The following is a 22440-nucleotide window of genomic DNA, read 5'->3' as shown; positions in this document are numbered from 1 at the left end:
TCGATTTTGGAAGGATAAAGCAATTGATTGTAACTATTAACTTCAGTCAAAGTGTATCGATTTTTTCATGGTTAGAGCAGTGATTGTTGCATTTCTTTTAGTCAAAAAGTATTGATTCTGAAGGTTTAATGCAGTGAATTGTGACTCTCACTTTGTGTTAAACTGTCGATTGTGAAGAGTTGATAGTAACTAGTGCTTTGAATCGAAACTATTTATTATTAAGTGATGATTATGAGTATTACTTTGAGTCCGTGTATGTATCAAACTTGAATTGTTAAAGCAATTCCTTGTGGCTGTTACTTTCAAAGTGCACCGCTTCTGAACGATAGTAACAACTTATAGTATTTGTAACGTTGAATCATGTGTTGTTTAATAGAACAAAAATCTGAACAAAGTAACTGCAGCTTTTTTATTGTAGTATTCCTAGTAGGCTACTTGGAACTTGATGTAAGAGAACTACCGACAACTTACATATAAATTGTTTATTTGATAGTTACATAAATTTTTGTGTTAAACCACTGTGTAATAGAACAGCATGACAGAAAATACGGTCACACATGTATGTAAAATTTTTCGCAGGGCCTAATTTAGCTGGCTGTTTAGTGAAATCTCTGGGGAGAGTTTTCTTACTGTATTTCGTGTTAAAAAAGACACTTGGATAAGGGCATACCGTTGAAAATATAGAACACAGCATATAGCTTGTTGGTTTGGTATTTAGAATATGAGAAATTTGTCTCTCATTATTATTGAAGACAGAGTATATATCATTGTTTGCTTACCTCGTAACTGTTAGTGAGTACGCCTTGAAAATGTAGTTGCCAATTTTAAATGAGTGCTTGTACCGATAGGCAGATGAATGAAAGAGTGATCCTGAAACTGGTTGGTTTTGGCGTATAATGTCAGCTGGGCGTTGTGCATATGCAGAAGGATTAACTGATAGTTATCAACCAATGTCAAACAATGCCGAACGAGACGTTTCAAAACCGTATTTGCACGCATCAGATCAGTGAACATTAACAACACATTGGTGCGATTAGCAAATCGTGTCAAGGCCGTTTGAGCTGTCAAGTTTCCAGCCTTCTGAAGTTTTGTTTACCAGAGTTGTCACTAGTTGTTTTTTTTTTCACGTATTTCAAGGAAAGCTGTTCCTAAATCGATGATCCAATTTTTTTACACTTTTGTATCGTACGTTTTGTTTGAAAAAAGGGACGAGAACAACATTATCTTACGTCAAAAACTGTAACAACACGTTCTCTAGGAATTCATTGGCCTCAAAAAGTGTAGCGCAACATCTGGAACAAACAGACGACATTCTCGCGGGCAGTCAGCGTGGCGGAAACTAGTTAATGTCATCATGTAAGTATAAATGCGGGAATGTGTATTATCCTAATTTGTCATATTATGTGTATGTTTATAGCTTTTTCTTATTTATGTGATTGTTTATTGTAACAGAAATAATTCGCTGTATTCCAAGTGCCTCGATTCACGATACTGAAGTGTTCAGATAGAAACGTCTGTTAAGCTTAAACCATTCGTCCGTTTATTTATCCATTTAAATTCGATCTTTGTGTGTTCAGCTGAGTTTCTTTAGCAAATTACGTTGAAATTTCGTTGTCTAGTTCCCAACAGCAACAACTTGACGCTGGAAAGATAAACTTAATGTGAATAAAATCAAGTGTAAGACAATTCATCTTAAGTAAACTTAATCTGTGTTATCCCTAAAATTACAAATGAAGTCGATATTGACCACACGGCCCTTTAAGTACATTTTCCTAAGCTGTATATGTACCAAATTATTTCTGAGTCCATTACTGTTTTACAGCTATTTTGATAACGTACAAGTCAAAGAAAATGTAAAAACGTGTATAAAATCAATATTTCATTTACTTCCACCAAATACTACTGAGGCCTCATATGTATTTTACGTAAGTAATGAGTGAATATCGGTGGGACGACCTCTGTGTGTTGCATAAATAGTGAGTGAATACTGCGGGGACCTTTTTTGTGTTACATAAATAGTGGCTGGATGTTTTTCCTACAGTTCTCTCATTGGGTGATTTGACAGGCAGAAACTTAAAACATTATGCAATGTGTGATCCCCATGGGCAGTGGGCGGTATAAAACCAAGTCGGTAGGTAACTTGCGTATTAAAGTGTTGCATTTGACAAGCATTTACAACTGCGATAACAATTAGTGGTGGTTTAGACCTTGCGTCGTGAACGTTTGATTCCTTACTTGCTTTAATCGATAAGAGATGTTTATTATAATTTATTTTAAAACAAACCTTTAGCTGAGTAGTTGTGGAAAGATGCCTATTAAAACAGAGGATTCTGGCAGACCTTGCTAACTTTCTGTTTCAGACACATATTTTTTCGAACTTAGTCAAAGTCCAAATACGTCTCCTCAAACGTTATCCCAGAATAAACGAAATTTCAGTTATATATATTCACATATATACATATATATACTTCATGTAGGTCAATTGTTTTTTTTCCACGTGGAGACTTGCTTCTTGTGCACTCTTTGACGCTTGTATTCTTATTTAATTTATAATATTCCCTATTAGCTCAGTGGTTAGTATATAGGTTTATAACGGTAAAAACCATGTTTTGATTCCCATTGTGTAACTTTGTGCTTAACAATAAATATAAAATAATAAATTATAAAAGCTGTACAGTCAACATTTAATTAGTTTAATGAGACTAGATTTTGGGGGGTTAGATTCAAAGGGTGAATTATTCTAGATTTCCATAATTTTCGCATAATTTTGGTTCGTTTCGCTTCTCTGTACGCAAAATAACCCGTAAGCTCCTTTCGTTTAGCTTTCCGCATGTTGTAAATCCTTAATTTGCTAGTAGACGATACCAAAACACAACTGTGAAAACAGATAAATATTTTATAAGACGGTTGATGATAAAAAGGTAACGAGAGTGAAAACAAGAGTTTACATATCAGTCATAATGAGGAGGGTAAAATAAGAGTAACATAGCGGTAAGAATACGATGGAAAGTATTCCTTCAAACAAATAAAATTTAATAATCTTGGAGTTATGCATTGAGTTACTGTAGATTTGTTCGTCTCTGTTTCCTGGAATTTGTGCTAACGTGTAAGGTGATTCGTCTATTTGGGATTCTATGTATCCCACTCTTTTCATTTTCTTCAAACTTCGTGTGTATTTCCAGAAACATTGGCAGTTTTATATAGAAGTAGATGCATTTTTACCTCACTGAATATTAACTTCTTCCTTAAAACGTACTGGAGCTTCCTTCCTAAACTATCCAAATCCCTTACCCTTCCAGGGTAGTTCTCAGGATACCCAGCTGTAAAGTACGAAAGACAAATAACGTCTGTGTAAAAATAAATAAGGGTATATAACGATAAATCAACCTCACTCTAATTGCTATTTCCCGTGTATTAGTTACGTAATATCAGGTTTTAATTATTAAGTGTCGTTTCTGTATATGTACCCTCACCAACAGTGCTTAATATTGTATCTATTGCTAGTTAACAATAATGGACGGGCGTAGCCAACAATTTTTAGGGTATCTACGGGTCCATAGTTTTCGACGAAATTCCTGAAAACACATTCTACACTTTCAACTGCAGACGCATTATAAGTGTGACAGTCAACCCCAGTATCCGGTTCGAGAAGTCGGGCATAACTTTTGTACAGCAGAGGCTGCTGTCTGACTGCCCCACGTTTAGCCATTAGTTCATAATTAGAGGCAGCTACACCTAAATCGCTAGGAGCTTTTAAACCTGGCTGTTTTATCCATGTGTATATAAGGGTGACATTCAGATTGGAAATTCCACTTAAAAATAGCTATGTAGAACGTACTAAATAGAAATATGTTTACTTTGCTAGAACTATCAACTCACCAAAATGTTTAACTTTCAACTTTATGGACAATTCCGTTCCTTCAAGTTCAGTAGTTCTACCTCATAGTTGTTGTTGTTTTTAAGCTTGCTGTGAAGTACAAAACTACAGAGTATGCTATTCCTGCTGTGCCTATCACTGGTCCCGAAACCCAATTTTTGGCGTGTTAAGCCCAGAGACTTACCGCTGATCCACGGGGGTGGGGCTGTCTTGAAAGAGACAAGTGTGATATATGTCCTAGATATAAATCAAGAACAAAACTAAAGCAATAGTCGAAATATAAAAAGTTACGATATTTAAGAAGTACCTGAGTATCTGATTATGATGGATTAAAACTAGGTTAGTCTGCAAGATTGCAAGGTCAGTCAGCGATCACAAATAATTTACTTAGTTTATTTATTACATTGTGATACTTTTATATTAATATTATTTTTGTTTTGAATATCGAGTGATTTATGTTAAAAATCACTTACGAAATTAGTCCAGCTATTTATAGGACTGTTAGCTGAAGAAAACCTAGTGCGTAGGTTGTTAATAAAAATTATGTTTTACAGAATCATCAGTCATACATTTATCAACATTCTTACATAAGAAACTTTCCTTGTTATTTGGCTCCTGGTGGCTCATTGGTAAGTTTGAGGGATTATAACACTAAAAATCGGGGCTCGATATCCACGGCAGACACATCACGGATAGCTCATTTGTATCTTTGCGTTTAGCAATAAACAAACACTGATATATGTCTATAAGAAGTGGTCGATTCACGACAAACTTATTATTATGACTTACACAAGCGATTTTCCTTGATTTTCGTGAGGAAATAATGAACAATTAACAGCAGACTTAGTTGGCAGGTATTCAGTATATTTGGATATGTATTTATGATGTCACTTCTATCGCTCCTGAACATATATAAGCAAGTAACGAGTGAGGTTCGTAACCAAGTGTCATTTGTAATAGTTTTATAGCCAACTATGAATGTTTAGTCCAGGAAGATATTGCATAGCCTGTGTTTGAAGCTCTGTGATTATTTCGTAAACCTTATTTCAGAAAAAAACAGGAAGCTATAATATATGATAATAGAAACTATATTCGTATAGTTTGAACATAAAGACACGAATGTAAAGTAACATGTCACCAGTTGATTTTTAAGGAAGTAATTAAAGAGTATAAATGAGATATATTTAGTGTTCTGCGTAGCATCCCTACAGGTCTCCGTACGCTAATGTTAGATAATGAACACCATCTTCGCATTGACTTCAAGTTAACCGTTAATATTGTATTTTTCCCCCTTGTTTCAGTATTCATACGTCCCCTCTCCCGTTGGTTCAGCGATATGTATGAGGGATTATAACGCTAAAAATTGGGCTTCGAATACTGCATTGGGCAAAATAAAAATTATTGTATAGCTTTATACTTAACAACAAACATAGCATAGCGGGTATTGAATGGGAATGGTAGATTGAGGTTGTTCCTTTTGTGTGGTCAGGAAATTACTAGGTTTGTGGTGGAGGTCGTGCATTATCCCACTTGCTCTGTACAATAAGTAAATCGATTAGGCTTGTGACGGCAATCACACGTTGCTGCTTGTTAAAGGAGGCCCTCGGCGGTAATTCTACAGGCTTGCAACGCAAAAAACCAGATTTCTGTATCCAAGGTGGGCACAGCACAAATAGCCCGTTGCGTAGTTTTGTATTTAACAACAAACAGACAAAAGATTAAAGGAGCCAACCATATAAAAATCTAATGTAAAAGTGGATATGTTAAACAGGAGAAAATTAGGTAAAACGTGGCCAATCTTGCATCTCATCTTTAGATGTTTTTACCTTTATTCTAACTGGTGTTTCTGAACGTATGAAGTGTTTAGATCAGATAAGTTGTACCGCTGCTTGACTTGTTTAACAAGTAAGTCGATGAACTTCTTGTAATGTGGATATCTCCAGTGAGAGGGCACCGTCGTTATCACATTCAGTCAGTATTTTCCCTGCACTAAAATATGATCAGGATATACTAGCTTCTTGAGATAATAGAATATCCTACTAGATTAACATGTATTAAGGAAAACCGTGCCATAATAATATCCTTTTTTCTAATATTTTGGCTCAACAGAGCTATTTTTAGGCCCATTAGGATGTATGTAACATCTGGGGAAATGGCCTGCTATACTTTGTGTAGGATCAGCATTTTGCGAATGAACGATCTTCGTCGAACATTCACCACATAGAAGGCTCCGTGATATCTTCTTTTTATCAGTAACAACATATATTCATGATCCAGATCACCACATTTTAATTTGTAGAAAGAATGTGAAGCAACGATCCGGCGTGTTAACCAGTACCCACGCAGCGCCAGTGCAGCTCCCCTTATAATAATAAACAATTCCTTAAAGGAACTGAAAGTAATATCCGCTCTCAGAAAGCGCAACGTAGTCTCATGTGACTATGCAGTGTCACGTTTTAAAATAAACTTAGCTTCTTGGCAGATACATATCCACATTCAACTTTCGGTCATCTTATTTCTTCTTTGGTATTCAACCCTGTTGAACATGTCAGACAGTATAGACAAACATACACATCCGACTCTCCTACAGAAATCAATACTGTGTTTTCGAAACCTCGTGTGGGACTGTGTAGTGGTGGATTCAGGGAGACTTACCTACTACACCCAGTCTGGCGCCCGTACGGCTTGTGGACATAGCGCTAAAGACGACGTGACTGAAATAGAAGAGGTTAAGGCACCGTCACAAGAATAATAGTTAAATCTGTAGCAAGTCCTCTGCCTTTTCTCGTGGCGTAATAGGATGTATGATTAACCGGAGGTGAGCATTGTAGGTTTTATATTAACAAACCTTGTGTGTAGTGGAACGTTTGTTCTCAGCGATGATCGTATTTTCTCATTTCACACCGTTGGTTTACTCCATTATAAGATAATGTTATAAGTGATTTTCTGATTTTACACCTTTAGTTTACTCCCATGTAAGATAATGTTGTTAATGATGATCTATTTTCTGATTTCACACCTTCAGTTTACTCCCATCTAAGACAATGTTGATAGTGATTTTCTGATTCCACATCTTTAATTTACTCCCATGTAAGATAATGTTGTTAGTGATTTTCTTATTACACACCTTTCGTTTACTCCCATGTAAAATAATGTTAGCGATTATTGTATTTTCTGGTGTCACACCTTTAGTTTACTTCCATGTAAGATAGTGTTATCAGCGATGATCGTATTTTCTGATTTCACACCTTTATTTTACTCTCATATAAGATAATGTTGTTAGTGATTTTCTTATTTCATTCCTTTCGTTTACTCCCATGTAAGACAATGTTGTTAGTGATTTTCTGATTTCACACCTTTAGTTTACTCCCATGTAAAATAATATTGTTAGTGATTTTCTGATTTCACACCTTTAATTTACTCCCATGTAAGATAATGTTGTTAGTGATTTTCTTATTTCACACCTTTCGTGTACTCCCATGTGAGATAATATTGTCAGCGATGATCGTATTTTCTGATTTCACACCTTTAGTTTACTCTTATGTTAGATAATGTTGTTAATGATGATCGTATTTTCTGATTTCATACCTTTAGTTTACTCTCATGTAAGATAATGTTGTCAGCGATGATCGTATTTTCTGATTTCACACCTTTAGTTTACTCTTATGTTAGATAATGTTGTTAATGATGATCGTATTTTCTGATTTCATACCTTTAGTTTACTCTCATGTAAGATAATGTTGTCAGCGATGATCGTATTTTCTGATTTCACACCTTTAGTTTACTCTTATGTTAGATAATGTTGTTAATGATGATCGTATTTTCTGATTTCATACCTTTAGTTTACTCTCATGTAAGATAATGTTGTCAGCGATGATCGTATTTTCTGATTTCACACCTTTAGTTTACTCTCATGTGCGATAATGTTGTTAGTAATTATTGTATTTCCTGGTGTTACACGTTTAGTTTACTCCCATGTGCGATAATGTTGTCAATGATGATCGTATTTTCTTATTTCACACCTTTAGTTTACTCTTATGTAAGATAATGTTGTTAGCGATGATCGTAGTTTCTGATTTCACACCTTTATTTTACTCTCATATAAGATAATGTTGTTAGTGATTTTCTTATTTCATTCCTTTCGTTTACTCCCATGTAAGGTAATATCATCAGCGATGATCGTATTGTCTTATTTTACACCTTTAGTTTACTCTCATGTGCGATAATGTTGTTGATGATAATCGTATTTTCTGATTTCATACCTTTAGTTTACTCTCATGTAAGATAATGTTGTTAGCGATGTTCGTATATTCTGATGTCACACCTTTAATTTACTCCCTTATGAAGTAATGTTGTTTGATGATTGTATTTTCTGATATCACAGTATTAGTTTATTCTCTCGTACAATAATGTTGTAAGCAGTGAATATATATTGCTTTAGTTCAATTATTTTGGAACGTTTTTTGTTTTGTTTTTTGTGTTTTTCATATAGTGTTTGAGTGTATACTGTTTATTAAAGTGTGAATTTTGATATTTAACTTTCCAAGATTGCAGTTTTTTGTGTATTTTATTTTTGACTTTTACTGCTTATTTTCGTTGTAATCTTTAGATAAATTATCTTCCTTTTATGTTGTTGTTGTTTTTGTCTTTGCATGTTGATTTGTTTTACGTGTTTCGCTATATCTGTGGTACGTCGTTTATTTATCCTTACTTCCTGCATGCAATACTGTATGGATGGTTCTTCATCTCTCCGTAGTTGGACTACATAGACAGGATGGGCGTGAATTAGCGGTTAGTATGCTTGGCTGTTAAATTGAAGGTTTATTGTTTACGTTCCGTAGCCCGGAAAATTCGCTTCTCAATTTAAGGATACGAGTGCGTTGTTAACGGAAGCTGATGGATCTCCCTTTTCAATTAGAGTAGTCCAATAATTGACTGTGGGTGTTATTGACTGGTTGCCTTCTCCCGAAGCTATCACTTCTAAATCAGTACAGTTACCTTCACTTAAGCACACAGATATATGTTAGGATCTTTATTCGTATGTTGTTTTTACTAGTTGTTATACATGTTTGATGTTAATTTAACATTTATTTGTCTTTAATCTTTACTTATATCTGTGTGTGTGTCTGTGTATTTGATGCTTTTTGATTTATGTAGTTTTATTTATAGTGAGTTTATTTGCACTTAATTTTCGTGAGCAGTATTATATATCTGCTACTTTGTATATTCGTCGTCTGTTTGTTACATTATCGTGAGATGTTTTATAGACAGTTATCTTATAACTGTCATTTGTTGCATTTTGCAACAATGCTAATAGTATTAGATAACCGTACAGTATCATTACACCGTCTACCTAACCTTTAGTCACTAAAACCCTTCCAAACTACGAAGTTATCTATCAGTTTTATTCATTATCTCGAACAACATATGTTACAGTGTTTTTAGTTGAGTTACTTCGACCTTCACTTTTAGCATAATGAGAATGAGAGGTGGTAACTGGCCTCGTTTCGTTCAAAACCGAAAATAATTGAGTAGCACTTCGATAAAACATTACCTTGAGATAATATTATCGAAAAGTTTTTGTGTCAATATGTATGTTTCCCAGAACATACAGGTATCTTCCTGTCATTCAAAATAGGAAGTACTTGTTTTTAAGGTTGTTAGTTTGCAGAAATACATAGAGAGAGATAGAACATAAACGTGATGATCTAACGACTCAGTCGTATTTCTCTGAACACGCACGCACACAAACATATATTGTGATATAATTCTCAAATATCTAGTTTTATTCAATGCACAGAATTATCTTGTGTGTATGTACTATGACCATTTATTTTATCCTTTATTTCAACTCTTACAATTATTTTAAAATTATCTACTATTAGAAGGATTGGTTTACTAGGTTATACTGCCCTTCAGGTCCTTTTCCTTTATTCATGTAAATTGGGAAAGGAAGTAGAACTGATGTGAAGTAAAAGCTTTGAAACCAGTTCTTCAAAGATCAGGTAATTTTTTGAATAACTGTAGAAGTTGAAAGGAAGAAGAAAACTAATAATGGTATGAAATATAATGTCTACATGAAATTTTAATTGACAATTTTTTTTTTCTAACAAACACCCAATTAATCCGTCAGTACGTTAAAGAAAGGCCATGTTCTACTAGCTCGAAACTGTACAAAATAGAAAATAAACATTTGATGATGATGTTTTGAAACAACAAAAATATTCTTATGATATTTTGCAAGGAGTTTCAGTGGAACTATAGACTGTGCGTCAGAATTAAATAATTTATTTTGTTCGTGTAATTACAGAGTGAGATTTAGATTAGATCGGTTAATCGAAGATTAAAGGTTTTTTAGTGCTTCATCCCTTGTACTTTTATACTTACGTTGTAAATATTACACATAGCTCAGTACTTCATTATATTTTACTGTACTATGCCTCATAAAACTATCGGTCTGTTTTAGCCATCCTTAATATCACGACAAACTTGGCCAGTGTGTTCTTCATCATTGACATTGCTTTACCTTAAATATGGTTATCAAGTTTTTCATCATAAGCTTGAACAACAGATACTTTATCCTAACTGTTACCATTAAGCTCTTCATGAGAACCATGGACACAAGTTATTCACCATGAACACGAACTGCCAGTTTTTATTATAAGCACCACCACCATATTCTTCACAAAACAGAATTAATACGTTGAATGTATAATTCTGTCGTTCATTTTTATTACTTAAACCTCTAGATATTATACAAAACAGAATTGCCAGTTTATTTACCGTTTAGTTCAGTACCTCATTATTATTATTATTTATTAGCGCGTTGCCCTTCAAAAATGAAAGGGTAAGTAGTACCACCCCTACCCCATGGTATACCCTAACTTCACATTTCATAGTTAACTGAAATAAATAAATTTTGCGAAATCAACCTTCAACAACAAAAAGACAGTCAAACATTGATAATTTTATTTGTCAGTTATTCACAATTAAAATTATTCTTAAAATGATTAGTGGTGTATCTAATCTGTTTAAGAGCCAATGTGTTCACATTACACTTGAGTTCACGAAACAGGAGGATTTATAAAAGCCAAAATGTATTTATCCAGATAAAATAGCTCGATCACTGTCTGCCCGTTATGATTTTAGTGACGAGGGTGAAGGGGAGGGGGAGTTTGCCGCGAAATCTTGTAAGTGTCGTGAGTGTTGGTATAATAATCTTGAAGTAAAAATGTGTGGAATCACCGAACCTAGGACCAACTGGATAAAATTTATTATAAAGTTAAATATATCGATTCCATTTTAAACTTAGGTCGTTTCTGAACTAAGCTACTTTCTGTTATATCATCAACGTTTTTAATTCAAAACAAACCTTTTTAATCAATGAAGACCAATTTAATAAACCAACATTTTTTATCCAGTTTTTTTGTCTATTCGTGTCGTTTTATACTCTGCGTTCATAAAATAAGTACAATATTTTGTTATACTTTTGTTACTAAGTAACATGACATAAAAGCACTGGCTTTTCTATACATTAGAAGCACCCTGGCATGGCCAGGTGGTTAAGGCACTAGACTCGTAATCTGAGGGTTGCGAGTTCGAATCCCTGTCACACCAAACATGCTTGCCCATTCGATCGTGTGACGGTCAATCCCACTATTCGTTGGCAAAAGTGTAGCCTGAGAGTTGACGATGAGTGATGATGACTAGCTGCCTTCCCTCTAGTCTTGCACTGCTAAATTAGGGACGGCTAGCGCAGATAGCCCTCGAGTAGCTTTGCGTAAAATTAAAAACAAAACATACAAATAATATTAGAAGCTCTTAATTTAACTGATTTTTACCAATAATTATTTTATGAATGTGTCATGAATTTATTTCGTGAATGATCTTAATTTCGATTGATTCACAAAGGAATTTGCCGACTTTTTAATGCCTCGACTGTATTTTTCTTTCTCGTTATTGGCCAAGCTTGATTTCGCAAAATTGTTTGATTTATTTTAGCTCTGACGATATAACAAAAATAGCTTAAATCAGAAACGACGTAAGTTTAAAATAGAAGTAATGTCCGAAATGTTAATACAGAAAGTGCATCATCATTTCTTTATTTGTAGAAGGCTTTAATGACTAAAATATATTATAGGACGTGTATAAAAATGTTCAGACAAATAAAAGAAACTAACCCAACTCCACTTCTTCAGATCATTAATTAAATAAACCCTTATAAAGATGGATGTGTCTGAGGAGCACATTAGGCATATAATGCTTTATGAGTTTAAAAAAAAGGCAGTAGTGCAGAAGAAACTACACGAAACATTCAAGGTGTTTATGGTGCGGAGTGTTTCAATGAAAGAATATGTCTAAGGTGGTTTGAAAAGTTCAGATCAGGTGAATACTGTTTAAGTGTTGCGCCACATTCAAGTCGTCCTGTTGAGTTTAATGATGACTTGCTGCTGTTTGCACTTGATGAAGATTGTGCTGTTACAGTTGAAAAACTAGCACAGAAGCTTAAAACAATCCATTCAACAGTTCACCGTCATGTACAACAGCTTGAAAGGTGTCAAAACTTGGAAAATGAGTCCCCCATGATTTGACAGAAGCCAACCTTGGAGCAAGAGTGGACATTTGCACTTCTCTGCACTCTCGTGAACGTAACTCACCTTTTTTTGACAGGTTAGTAACTGGAGATGTAAAATGGATATTTTATAACAATGTTAAGAGCCGCAGATAATGGCTCATTGCAGGTAAACTGGCTAAAGCACAGCCCAAAATTGACCTCCACCCTAGAAAAGTCTTTTTTTAGCATTTGGTGGGATATTGTTGGTGTGATCCACTTTGAGTTGCATTGAAAGAGAAGAGACCTGCTTTGATCAATCGTAAAGGTGTTGTGTTACATCAGGATAATGTACGGCCCCATACAGCAAGGATCACATCTGCAAAGACTGAAGAGCTAGATGGGGAAACTTCCACATCCTCCTCACTCTCCAGACCTTTCCCCATCTGAATATCGTCTATTCCGAAGTTTGCAGAACTGTCTCGATGGAAAAGAGCTTGGAACACATGAAGATGTCAAAACCACCCTCTATATATTCTTTTCCTCCAAATCTCAATAATTTTATAGAAGTGACATTCAGAAGCTTGTGAATCGAATCGTTGGCAGGAAGTAATTAATAATAGTATAACATACGTTATTAATTAAATAACATTAAAGCGTTTGAAATCTTTTCTCTTTTTTGTAAACCTAAAATCGGACGTTACTTAAAGGATGACCTGATATATCTTTCATAACAAACTTTATGCACTTGGCTAGGTAATCCAGTTCCATAATATTATTATACCAAAACTCACTACAGTTATAAAATTTCACGAACTCCGCCCTAATCCCCCCCTTGCACCTTCGTCACTGAAACTGTAATGGGCAGATATTAATCAAATTATTTTTATCTCGATAAATATATTTTGACTTTTGTGATTCCTCCTTCTTCGAAAAATCAAGCGTAACGTGACGCACCTGGGCTATTTATATAGTTAAGATACCTGTAAATATATATATTTTTAATTAGTATCGGTTGGTTCAGATTTATCCTTATCCTTCTGTCATACTTGGGAATATTACACAAACAAAATGATAGCTGTTTAGCATTTAGTTCAGTCCTTTATTATCAGTTTCTGACACAAATATTGTAGCAAATATAATTAATAATTGTTTAAACAGGTTTAGATGGTTCTGTGACGTATTCATTCCATCATACCTAGTTTTAATATTCGAATTTTACTTCTTTAATTATATGAGTTTAAAAACTCGTATGTATGATTTTTTACAGCTGTTTCAAATATCGAGTTTTGGTATATTTTGATGTGTAACTACTTATATTATTCCTCTCCTCTACTATAATCTCTACTCTGGTCGGTGACTCAGCAGTAAATTTGAAGGCTTCTATCGCTAAAATTTGATATTCGATCCATTCAGTTTACACAGCGTAGTTAGCCCGGTGTTAATCTTTGCGCTAAGACAATAACAACAAAAGAAATTGTTGTTAAAATATTGTAACGTATTTACTATTATATATTTATTTTAATTGTTTGTTTGTTTGTTTGTTTTTTTGAATGTCGCACAAAGCTACTCGAGGGCTATCTGTACTAGCCGTCCCTAATTTAATAGTGTAAGACTAGAGGGAAGGCAGCTAGTCATCACCACCCACTGCCAACTCTTGGGCTACTCTTTTACCAACGAATAGTGGGATTGATCGTCACATTATAACGCCCCCACGGCTGAAAGGGCGAGCATGTTTGGCTCGACGGGGATGCGAACCCGCGACCCTCAGATTACGAGTCGCACGCCTTAACACGCTTGGTCATGCCGGGCCATTTATTTTAATATTCATGTTTGTTTTATTTAAATATATACAGTGAAACCTGTACAAGCCGAAAATATCAAAATTTTGCAGCATTATCTTAAGATTTCTCTTGTAAAAGGCCCTTCATATGGTGGAACCTGCGTAACACGGACGAAAAACTATCTTTCACCTTTCTCATCTATCAACAAGTAGGGTTAGAATTTGAGTAAGGCGGAAAAAATGTTTTTGATTAAATATTAAGTTCTTATTTAATTAATGATTTATTTAAATATTAATAAATTCTCAGACATTTTGTTACAGTAACTATTGGTTAAATATATTCTGTTCTTTTTCTGCCATCATTATTTTTGCAGTGATTCATGATTTGTAGAAATATTTGTCTTTTAAGTGCAAAATTCTACTCTTTAAATAATTCTCATGAAAAATGTAAATTCTTATCTTCCCCAATTTTAAAATTTAGGGAAAATTTACTTAATACCCTCATTTTTTTAAAAAGTTGTTTGTTATGATGATTCTAGTGAAATCCAAACTCTATTTGAGAAGATTGATGCAGATGATTTTTAGAACGTTAACAAGAATATTTTAACAGAAACTGATTTAAAACCTATAATAGAATCGCAAGATGGTAACAGTTTGAGAGATTCAGAAGATGAATAAAATGGAAAAGATAGTGAGGAAATAGAAATTCCTACTTCAGGAGGCCCGGCATGACCAAGCGTGTTAAGGCGTACGACTCGTAATCTGAGGGTCGTGGGTTCGCATCCCCGTCGCGCCAAACATGCTCGCCCTCCCAGTCATGGAGGCGTTATAATGTTTCGATGAATCCCACTATTCGTTGGTAAAAGAGTAGCCCAAGAGTTGACGGTGGGTGGTTTTGACTAGCTGCCTACCCTCTAGTCTTGTACTGCTAAATTAGGGATGGCTAGCGCAGATAACCCTCGTGTAACTTTGTAGCTTTGCGCGAAATTAAAAAAAAAAAGCTATAAGAAAAAACACAATAAACTGTGACAAGAGTGGATTGATCAACCAAGAACTCCGTCCCATTTTTATTTTTTAATTTTTTTAAATTCCACATCTCTGTTTAATCAGAGCAAAATATATATTCACCTTAGAAAATATTTCCACAGTTTTGCGAAAGCGTTGTTAATTATTACAGTTCCTCCTGGGTAAATATAATAATACATCAGTGGGACGGCGGTAAGTTTACGAATTTAAAAAACTAAAATCCAGTATTGGATTTCTTGCGGTGGACACAGCAGGTACCCCAATACGGCTTTGCTTTTAAGAAAAAATACAAGCCACCTGTGGTTAGGGGATATACTGAATCAAGGCTACCTATGATTGTTTGTTTAATGTGTTTTGGCTTCTCCGCCATGTCTTCATGATTTATCGTTTGTAGTTGGGTTTCATAACATGCCTATCAGAGGTCGCAGGTTAGATTGTGTTTTTACTTGACCTTTCTGTCATTAACACTTATTGTATGCTGTTGGTTATAAGACATGCTTACTCGAGGTCACCTGTATATTTTATGTATCTATCATCTTGTTTACATTATAATAATATTTTACTTTTTAATGGAGGGTGAGAAATGATTAGTTATTTGTAATTATGCACAAAGCTACACAGTGGGCTATCTATGCTCTTCTCACAACGGGTATGGAAACCCAGTTTCTAACGTTGTAATCGTGCAGACATATCGCTGCGCCACTAGGGGAGAGAGTAATAAGTGATCTGAAAAATAAGAAATCAAAACAATGTGTTTATCTCACTTCAAGTAAACATGGAAACAACAATAAACATGGAAACAAAAAGTCTCCTAATATCATGTAGTCATGCAAATTAATTTTATTATTCTACACTCAAACATGCCCCACACTGGCACAGCAGAATGTCTGCGGATTTAAAATTCTAGAAACCGGGTGTCGAAACCCATGGTGGACAGAGCTTTGGTGACATGGCCATATGTGCTCTGTTAAGGCATTGGACTCGTAATCTGAGGGTCGCGGGTTCGAATCCCCGCCACACCAAACATGCCCTTTTAGCTGTGGGGACGTTATAATGTGACGGTCAATCTCACTATTTGTTGGTAAAAGAGTAGCCAGGAGTTGGCGGTGGGTGGTGACGACTAGCTGCCCTCTCTCTAGTCTTACACTGCTAAATTAGGGATGGCTAGCGCAGATAGCCCTCGAATAGCTTTGTGCGAAATTCAAAACATGCCAAACCAAAGCACATATAACCCATTATGTAGCGTTGTGCTTAAATTTAAACAAATACTCAAACAGTACGCGTTTATGTGTGTATAATGTAAACATAAAGACAGAAATGAATAGTTAGATACGCAGAAAGAGATAGGTATATAACAGTAACTTCCGATCAGAGTAAACTCTGCGCTAAGAGGGAAACTAAAAATTGATCTGTTCGTTAGTATAAGTAATTAAGGACACTTTTTTTTTAATTTTACAAAATGAAGTTTGAAACTTTTAGAGACGAGATAAGTTTATTAGCCTACAAGCAGCTGTTTCTAGCGTTATATTGTCCGTTAATTAAGTGCCGATATTTTCGGCTTTAGAATGATAAGAATCGGCAGCTTGAGATGGAAAGATGAACATTAGCCAACAGACACCTACCACAAAGTTTTGATAGTAACGTACTTCATCATATGGTAACCGTTAGTATAAATGCAGGTGGTGAAATTTACAGTGAGGTTACTTTCTTCTATACGTTGCCGACGTCACGCGATTTTTATCTAATGTATTGTAATAAAAAAATGATATGTGGTATAACAGCTTTGAGACTTTTTTGTAGTGAGCCCAGTTTCTTTGAAATGATTGGTGGCTCATTGTAGTGGTCGTAACGTTTACTTATCAACTATTGACAACACTTAGCTATTTGTGGTTCGCCTACAGCCATAGCATGTGATTGTTCCTCGCCGGAATACTGAGTAAGGTAGATAACAAATAATTTTTTCGACTTCCAGACAAGCACCAGTGGTTAGTATGTTAACTGTATCCATTTCATGTTCATATGAGTTAAGTAGATACTCGCCTCTAACCCAAACGTAAGTGGTGTGGGAGTGGGAGACTATTTAAGTCATTTCGAAATATGACAGACCTTATCCATCGTATCACTGTAAAAATTTAGCAAGTGTTCGAGGAGTTTATTTTAAAGTGTAGCTAGCGGCCAAGTGTTATTTTATAAATAGTACACATTACTGTGTCATCATGTCAAATTTTAGAATTTCATTTATTTGTATTATAATAAATCTTATTACCTAATTTGCTCATCAGCTTGAGGTTAGGCGTAGCTCAGTAGTTGTGTGCGGAACTACGAAATCACTTTCCACTGTTCGAGCAATGTTTTCTTAAATTCGAACCTCTCACTTTAGAATAAGTAATAAGAGTAATGGCTAAATTAGATTAAAGTCGCCCAAGAGCTGTTGTTAGGTATTACTAGCTAACTGACTTCCCTGTAGTCCGTCAATTATAAATTAGGAATGGGTAATGCAGATAGCCCTTTTGAACTGTATGTGAGTATCCAACACAAATAGTTGACCCGAAACTTTTATTGTGGCCATAAACATAACCCGGTAGATGGTGGCTTATCGAGGCCATCCTTATTTTTTGGTGTTGCAAAGTTTTTAGTAATCATCTCTATGTATTTTAGAATTGGTTATATAATAATGCCCATAGTAGTAGTTGGATATGTTGAGTTTTTATCAGTTTCAAATTTGATTTCGTGTTATCTTCGCGTATAAGTGTATATACGAGTCGTCATTAATTTATGTAGTAATTTCAGTCGTTTAGAAAACAACCAGTTATTTCACACGTAGTTATCTGTTTTTAAAAACATAGGTATTCGCTTTCACATCCGTATGGCTCACCTACTTACTCCCTAACATAGCTATTTATTTATTTGCATGTAATACTTTAATAGTAGAAAAATCGACGAAATTCGCCCGTAAAAGTGGATATTGCATGTTATATATCAGTAAGACAGAGGGTCCCCAAACGTTTTTGACTGTCGACCCCTTCATTGAATCCTTGACCTTTTATCGACTCCTCCATTCTTTTAAATAATAAAAATCTATAAGTCATAGTTAAAGGAAGAATAACTTGATAAAACATTTAAATGATAGTAATATATTATGATAAACCAACTTTACCCTTTTATTGATCGTCTGATATTTTTAATGGGAGGAATGTGGTTGATGATCTTTGAGAAGAGCACTAATATTTGGTTGTAAATTGGTGAGTTTTAGTCTTAAATTACCACGTTCTTCTTTGTTCAGTTTGTTTCTCTGCTTTATTAAGACTGAATTTACATGGCTAAAACTAGCTTCAACCATATAGGAACTTGGGAATGCAAGTAAAAAGGGTTCACCGCTGCGAAACGTTTTGCCAAAATTTTTTTTCCACATCTTCAGTCATGTCATCAACACGTCTTGGAACTGTATTTGAACTTAAAGGCAAACATTTTAAAACAGGACCAGAGTCTTTTTTTTTATAACGGTTTCAGTCACTTATTTAATTGGTGGTATTATGATCTCCTCTACAATAGTATACGGTTTTCCTTTTTTTTCTGTATTGAGAGAAATATTATATGATGCCCTTAACCCTCCTTCATTATCAACCTGACCAGGCGCTTTCATAAATGACATTATATTTGGTTTGGTTTGTTTTGAATTCCGCGCAAAGTTACTGGAGGGCTATATGCGCTATTATAGTTAGTAGATTTTTATATTTTTCTTTCAACATTTCAAAAAAATCAAGGTCTTTATCTTTCTTATCAGGTTAAATATTTGAAGGTAGTCTTTCATCTTTGCAGGTTTCATAGCATCATTACTAAAAACCTTTTTTTCTTAGGAGGCACATAGGCTTCTTTTCATTTGTAAGCGAAGGCATGAACCTAAGTTTCAAGTAATCTAGTGAATATTGTCGGCACTTCTTTTTAGAATCAGCGGCTGCCATAACGATTAATGGGGTCGTGGATAAAGTTAACTAAATGAACTTTATCAACAGGCTACAAAAAACACAGATCAATGTTTTAACGTTATTAATTTAAAACATAAGCAAAACTGCATAGAAATATATAAAGTAATAGAGATTGTATTTAATTTTTATTGCTATGGAATAACATGACCATGTGGCACAACGTGTCACACTTTTCGTAGATCTAAAACACAAAATTTTCATTTACTCATTTTAAGTACAGTAATTTGATTTTTTAACCTGTTAAGTACTGTTTTATTAATTACAATACCTAACATTCTTTTTAAACTAAACAAACTCGCACCTCCACTTCCGGACACAGCAAACACCAATAAATAATTAAAATAACCGAGAAAAACTATAATTGGTAATCATTAAGAATGTAAGCCAGAATGAACCTCAAACATATTGAAGAATACGTCACGCTCGCAACGCTTCCCGATTGGCTCAATTACAATCGTCATTTGGGTGAGCGGGGAGTAAACGACTCTCTTGTCCAGACTCGTAAAGACTCGTATACTTTTGTACAATTAATTTACGGCTGGTATTTTTATTTCCTTGATTATTCGACTCTTGTTTCCTTCACCATATATTATGTAGCTTTGACCAACAATATTTAGTAAGTCGTGCAATGATGCTTCTGTATTAACAATTTCTAACCGACCCCACGGAAATGCCTCATCGACCCTTGGGGGTCGATATCGACCACTTTGGGTACCTTTACAGTAAGATTACATTTTTGCTACTGAAGAAAACTAAGAGGTTTGTCCGGGAAAAGTTATGGTATGATGTGGTGTTTAGAGCGCTCCACTTTCAATCTGTATATCGCAGATTCTAAATCCAGTGTTTAAGGTGCTCGCTCTTTCAGCCGTGGGGGGCGTTATAATATTAAAATCAATTCCACTGTTCATTGATAAAAGAGTAGTCCAAGAGTTGGCGGTGGGGATTGTTTACTAGATGCTTTCCTTGTAGCCTGTCTCTACTAAATTAGGGACGGCTAGCTCATATAAACCTCGAGTAGCTCTGCTAACAAACAATCTTCCGGAGAATATAGGGGTGAGGGACGCAGGCATATATTGGATTAAGTTAAGACTACTCCACAAATAAACCTGCTCTACCTAATTAGAAATTCCCTCTTTTATATAGGCTCTCTTACAATACTAGAGGATGGACGACTGTGGATAATGAACAGCCTTATATATTGAATTAAGCTAATTCTTTATTCTAACAATAAAACTGCTCTAAATGATAAGAATTTCGTCTTTTATGCAGGCCCTCTACTAGTGCTAGAGGATGGACGACTATGGATAATGAACAACCTCATCAAGAACACGTTAAGTGTGTGGTTGTTGGAGATACTGCCGTGGGGAAGACGCGACTGATTTGTGCACGAGCCTGCAATGCTCGTCTCACCCTGAGCCAGCTGCTGACCCATCACATCCCAACAGTGTGGGCCATTGATCAGTATCGTATCTACAAGGACGTAAGTCTTAAAATGTGTAAAATGATGGGTTTTAAAATTGTGTATGAAATTTTTTGGTGGAATAATGATGATTTTTCGTTAAACAAATGCCATTTCGTGTGAAAATTAAGTATGGTAAACACAACTTTCGAATGAGCTTGAATAATAAACACCGATTATCTTGGATTTTGTATATCATATTTCTGTCTTGGGAGGGTGACATTAAAAACAGAAGCAAGTTAATTGCTGGAGTTTTCCTTCATTTGGTATTACAACATTTGTCTTCCAGTTTTTTAACATTTTTTTTTAGTTTATATAGAAATATTGTAATAAGTAAATTAGTTAATTTAATTATTGGAATAAATATACCGAGTATAGGGGATATTAAAAAGTTAAATCTGTTAACGATTGTTTTATTTTACTTTATTTCGTTATGCCCCAGCTTAAAATATATTGTAGTTGTTGAAGACAGAATGCAATCTTCTTCCTTAGTTCCCACCGCTAGCACAGTGGTAAGTCTACAGATTTACAACGCTAAAATCAGGGGTTCGATTCCCCTCGGTGGGCTCAGCAGATAGCCCAATGTGGCTTTGCTATGATAAAACACACACACGCACACTCTTCCTTAGTTATAATACAAATTGACACTTGCTATAGTTTGTGAACTTCTTTTCCAGAACGTGAAAGTCAGTGAAGAGAATATCACGTACAAGCCAGTTTGTAATACAGCTCCATACGCTGTAGAACATTAATTTTGTTATAATCAGTTTGTTTGGTTTTGATATATTATTTTTCATACATTATTAACACTTCAAATGTCTAACTGTTTTTGGCGGTGTGTAAAGGATTATGCATCAAAACCAAACATTACAGTTGATGGATTGGGAGTGAATTCATATCCCTTTGTTACATTACAGCTTAATAGACATTTTAGTTGCTAGAGATGGAGTACATTCCTGTTCCTTTATTATACTGTAATTTAACAAACATTTTAGTTGCTGCGGGTGAAGTACATTCTTACTCTAAAGTTATAACACAGCTTTTAGCAATTGTGTTCTGTTATGTCAACAATGATATTATAATGTTGGACTGTTGATTGGTTGTGTTAAATTAGTTCTTTGTTCACATTTTTCTGTCAAGTTATTTATTAGCTTTCACAATATTTGTTTTAATCATCAGACGTTTTCCCTGTATTATAACTTTTTGGTTATAAAGTTTTATCTAGGGAGAGCGAAATAGATGGTAACTGTTAAAATACACAGATGCAAGCGTTCTCGGATGATTTTATAATTTAAAACTTTCCCAACGTCCTCCTACCACCACGTAACAGTCACTGACCTCCAAATGACACATAAGGGAGTATTCAAAGTATTTTTCAAAATGCTAAAACTGATAATATTTTCCAAGATCATAAAACCATTACGTTAGTTACAACTAATGATGCATCGATCAGTCCGTAATTACTGCTTCTTGAATAATATAAAAAATAAGTGCGACTGCGTCAACAGAAGTTTACAAATCGTTTTGTTTGTCGTCGTGTTAGTTATACGTACCACACTGATCAGGTAGAAAGTGAGAGGAACGGAATTGTCAAACTTCAAGGTCAGCATTGACGTCATCAACGGTGATTGAATTCTGACTAAGAATATCCTTAATAATGTTTACTCTCGAAGAAATCTGTCAAGGAGGAATTGTCATGGGTTTCCGATATATTTTCCTTGAGCATCTTTGATTATATATCATACTTTCATAATGATA

The 22440-nt window shown here is 34.8% G+C and overlaps 1 protein-coding gene across 7 annotated transcripts in view; it reads left to right on the top strand.

The window, feature by feature from the left end:
• The window catches only part of LOC143248980 (rho-related BTB domain-containing protein 1-like), a 102430-nt gene that overhangs the window by 19409 nt on the left and 60581 nt on the right, over window positions 1-22440 (top strand). For 2 of the 7 annotated variants that reach the window (XM_076498064.1, XM_076498063.1), the window contains one exon: window positions 20493-20703. In XM_076498064.1, the coding sequence (XP_076354179.1) occupies window positions 20493-20703 (211 nt within the window). Of the gene's footprint in view, window positions 1-1038; window positions 1357-6371; window positions 6696-8640; window positions 8669-17155; window positions 17179-17200; window positions 17223-20492; window positions 20704-22440 lie in introns of those variants that run through there. The other 5 variants (XM_076498066.1, XM_076498065.1, XM_076498067.1 and 2 more) reach the window with 5 other exon arrangements.

This window comes from Tachypleus tridentatus, chromosome 4 (assembly GCF_004210375.1).
Source record: "Tachypleus tridentatus isolate NWPU-2018 chromosome 4, ASM421037v1, whole genome shotgun sequence".
Classification (NCBI taxonomy): Eukaryota; Metazoa; Arthropoda; class Merostomata; order Xiphosura; family Limulidae; genus Tachypleus; species Tachypleus tridentatus.
Note: the sequence above shows the minus strand (reverse complement) of the source record. Positions and strands in the feature narration are given on the sequence as shown.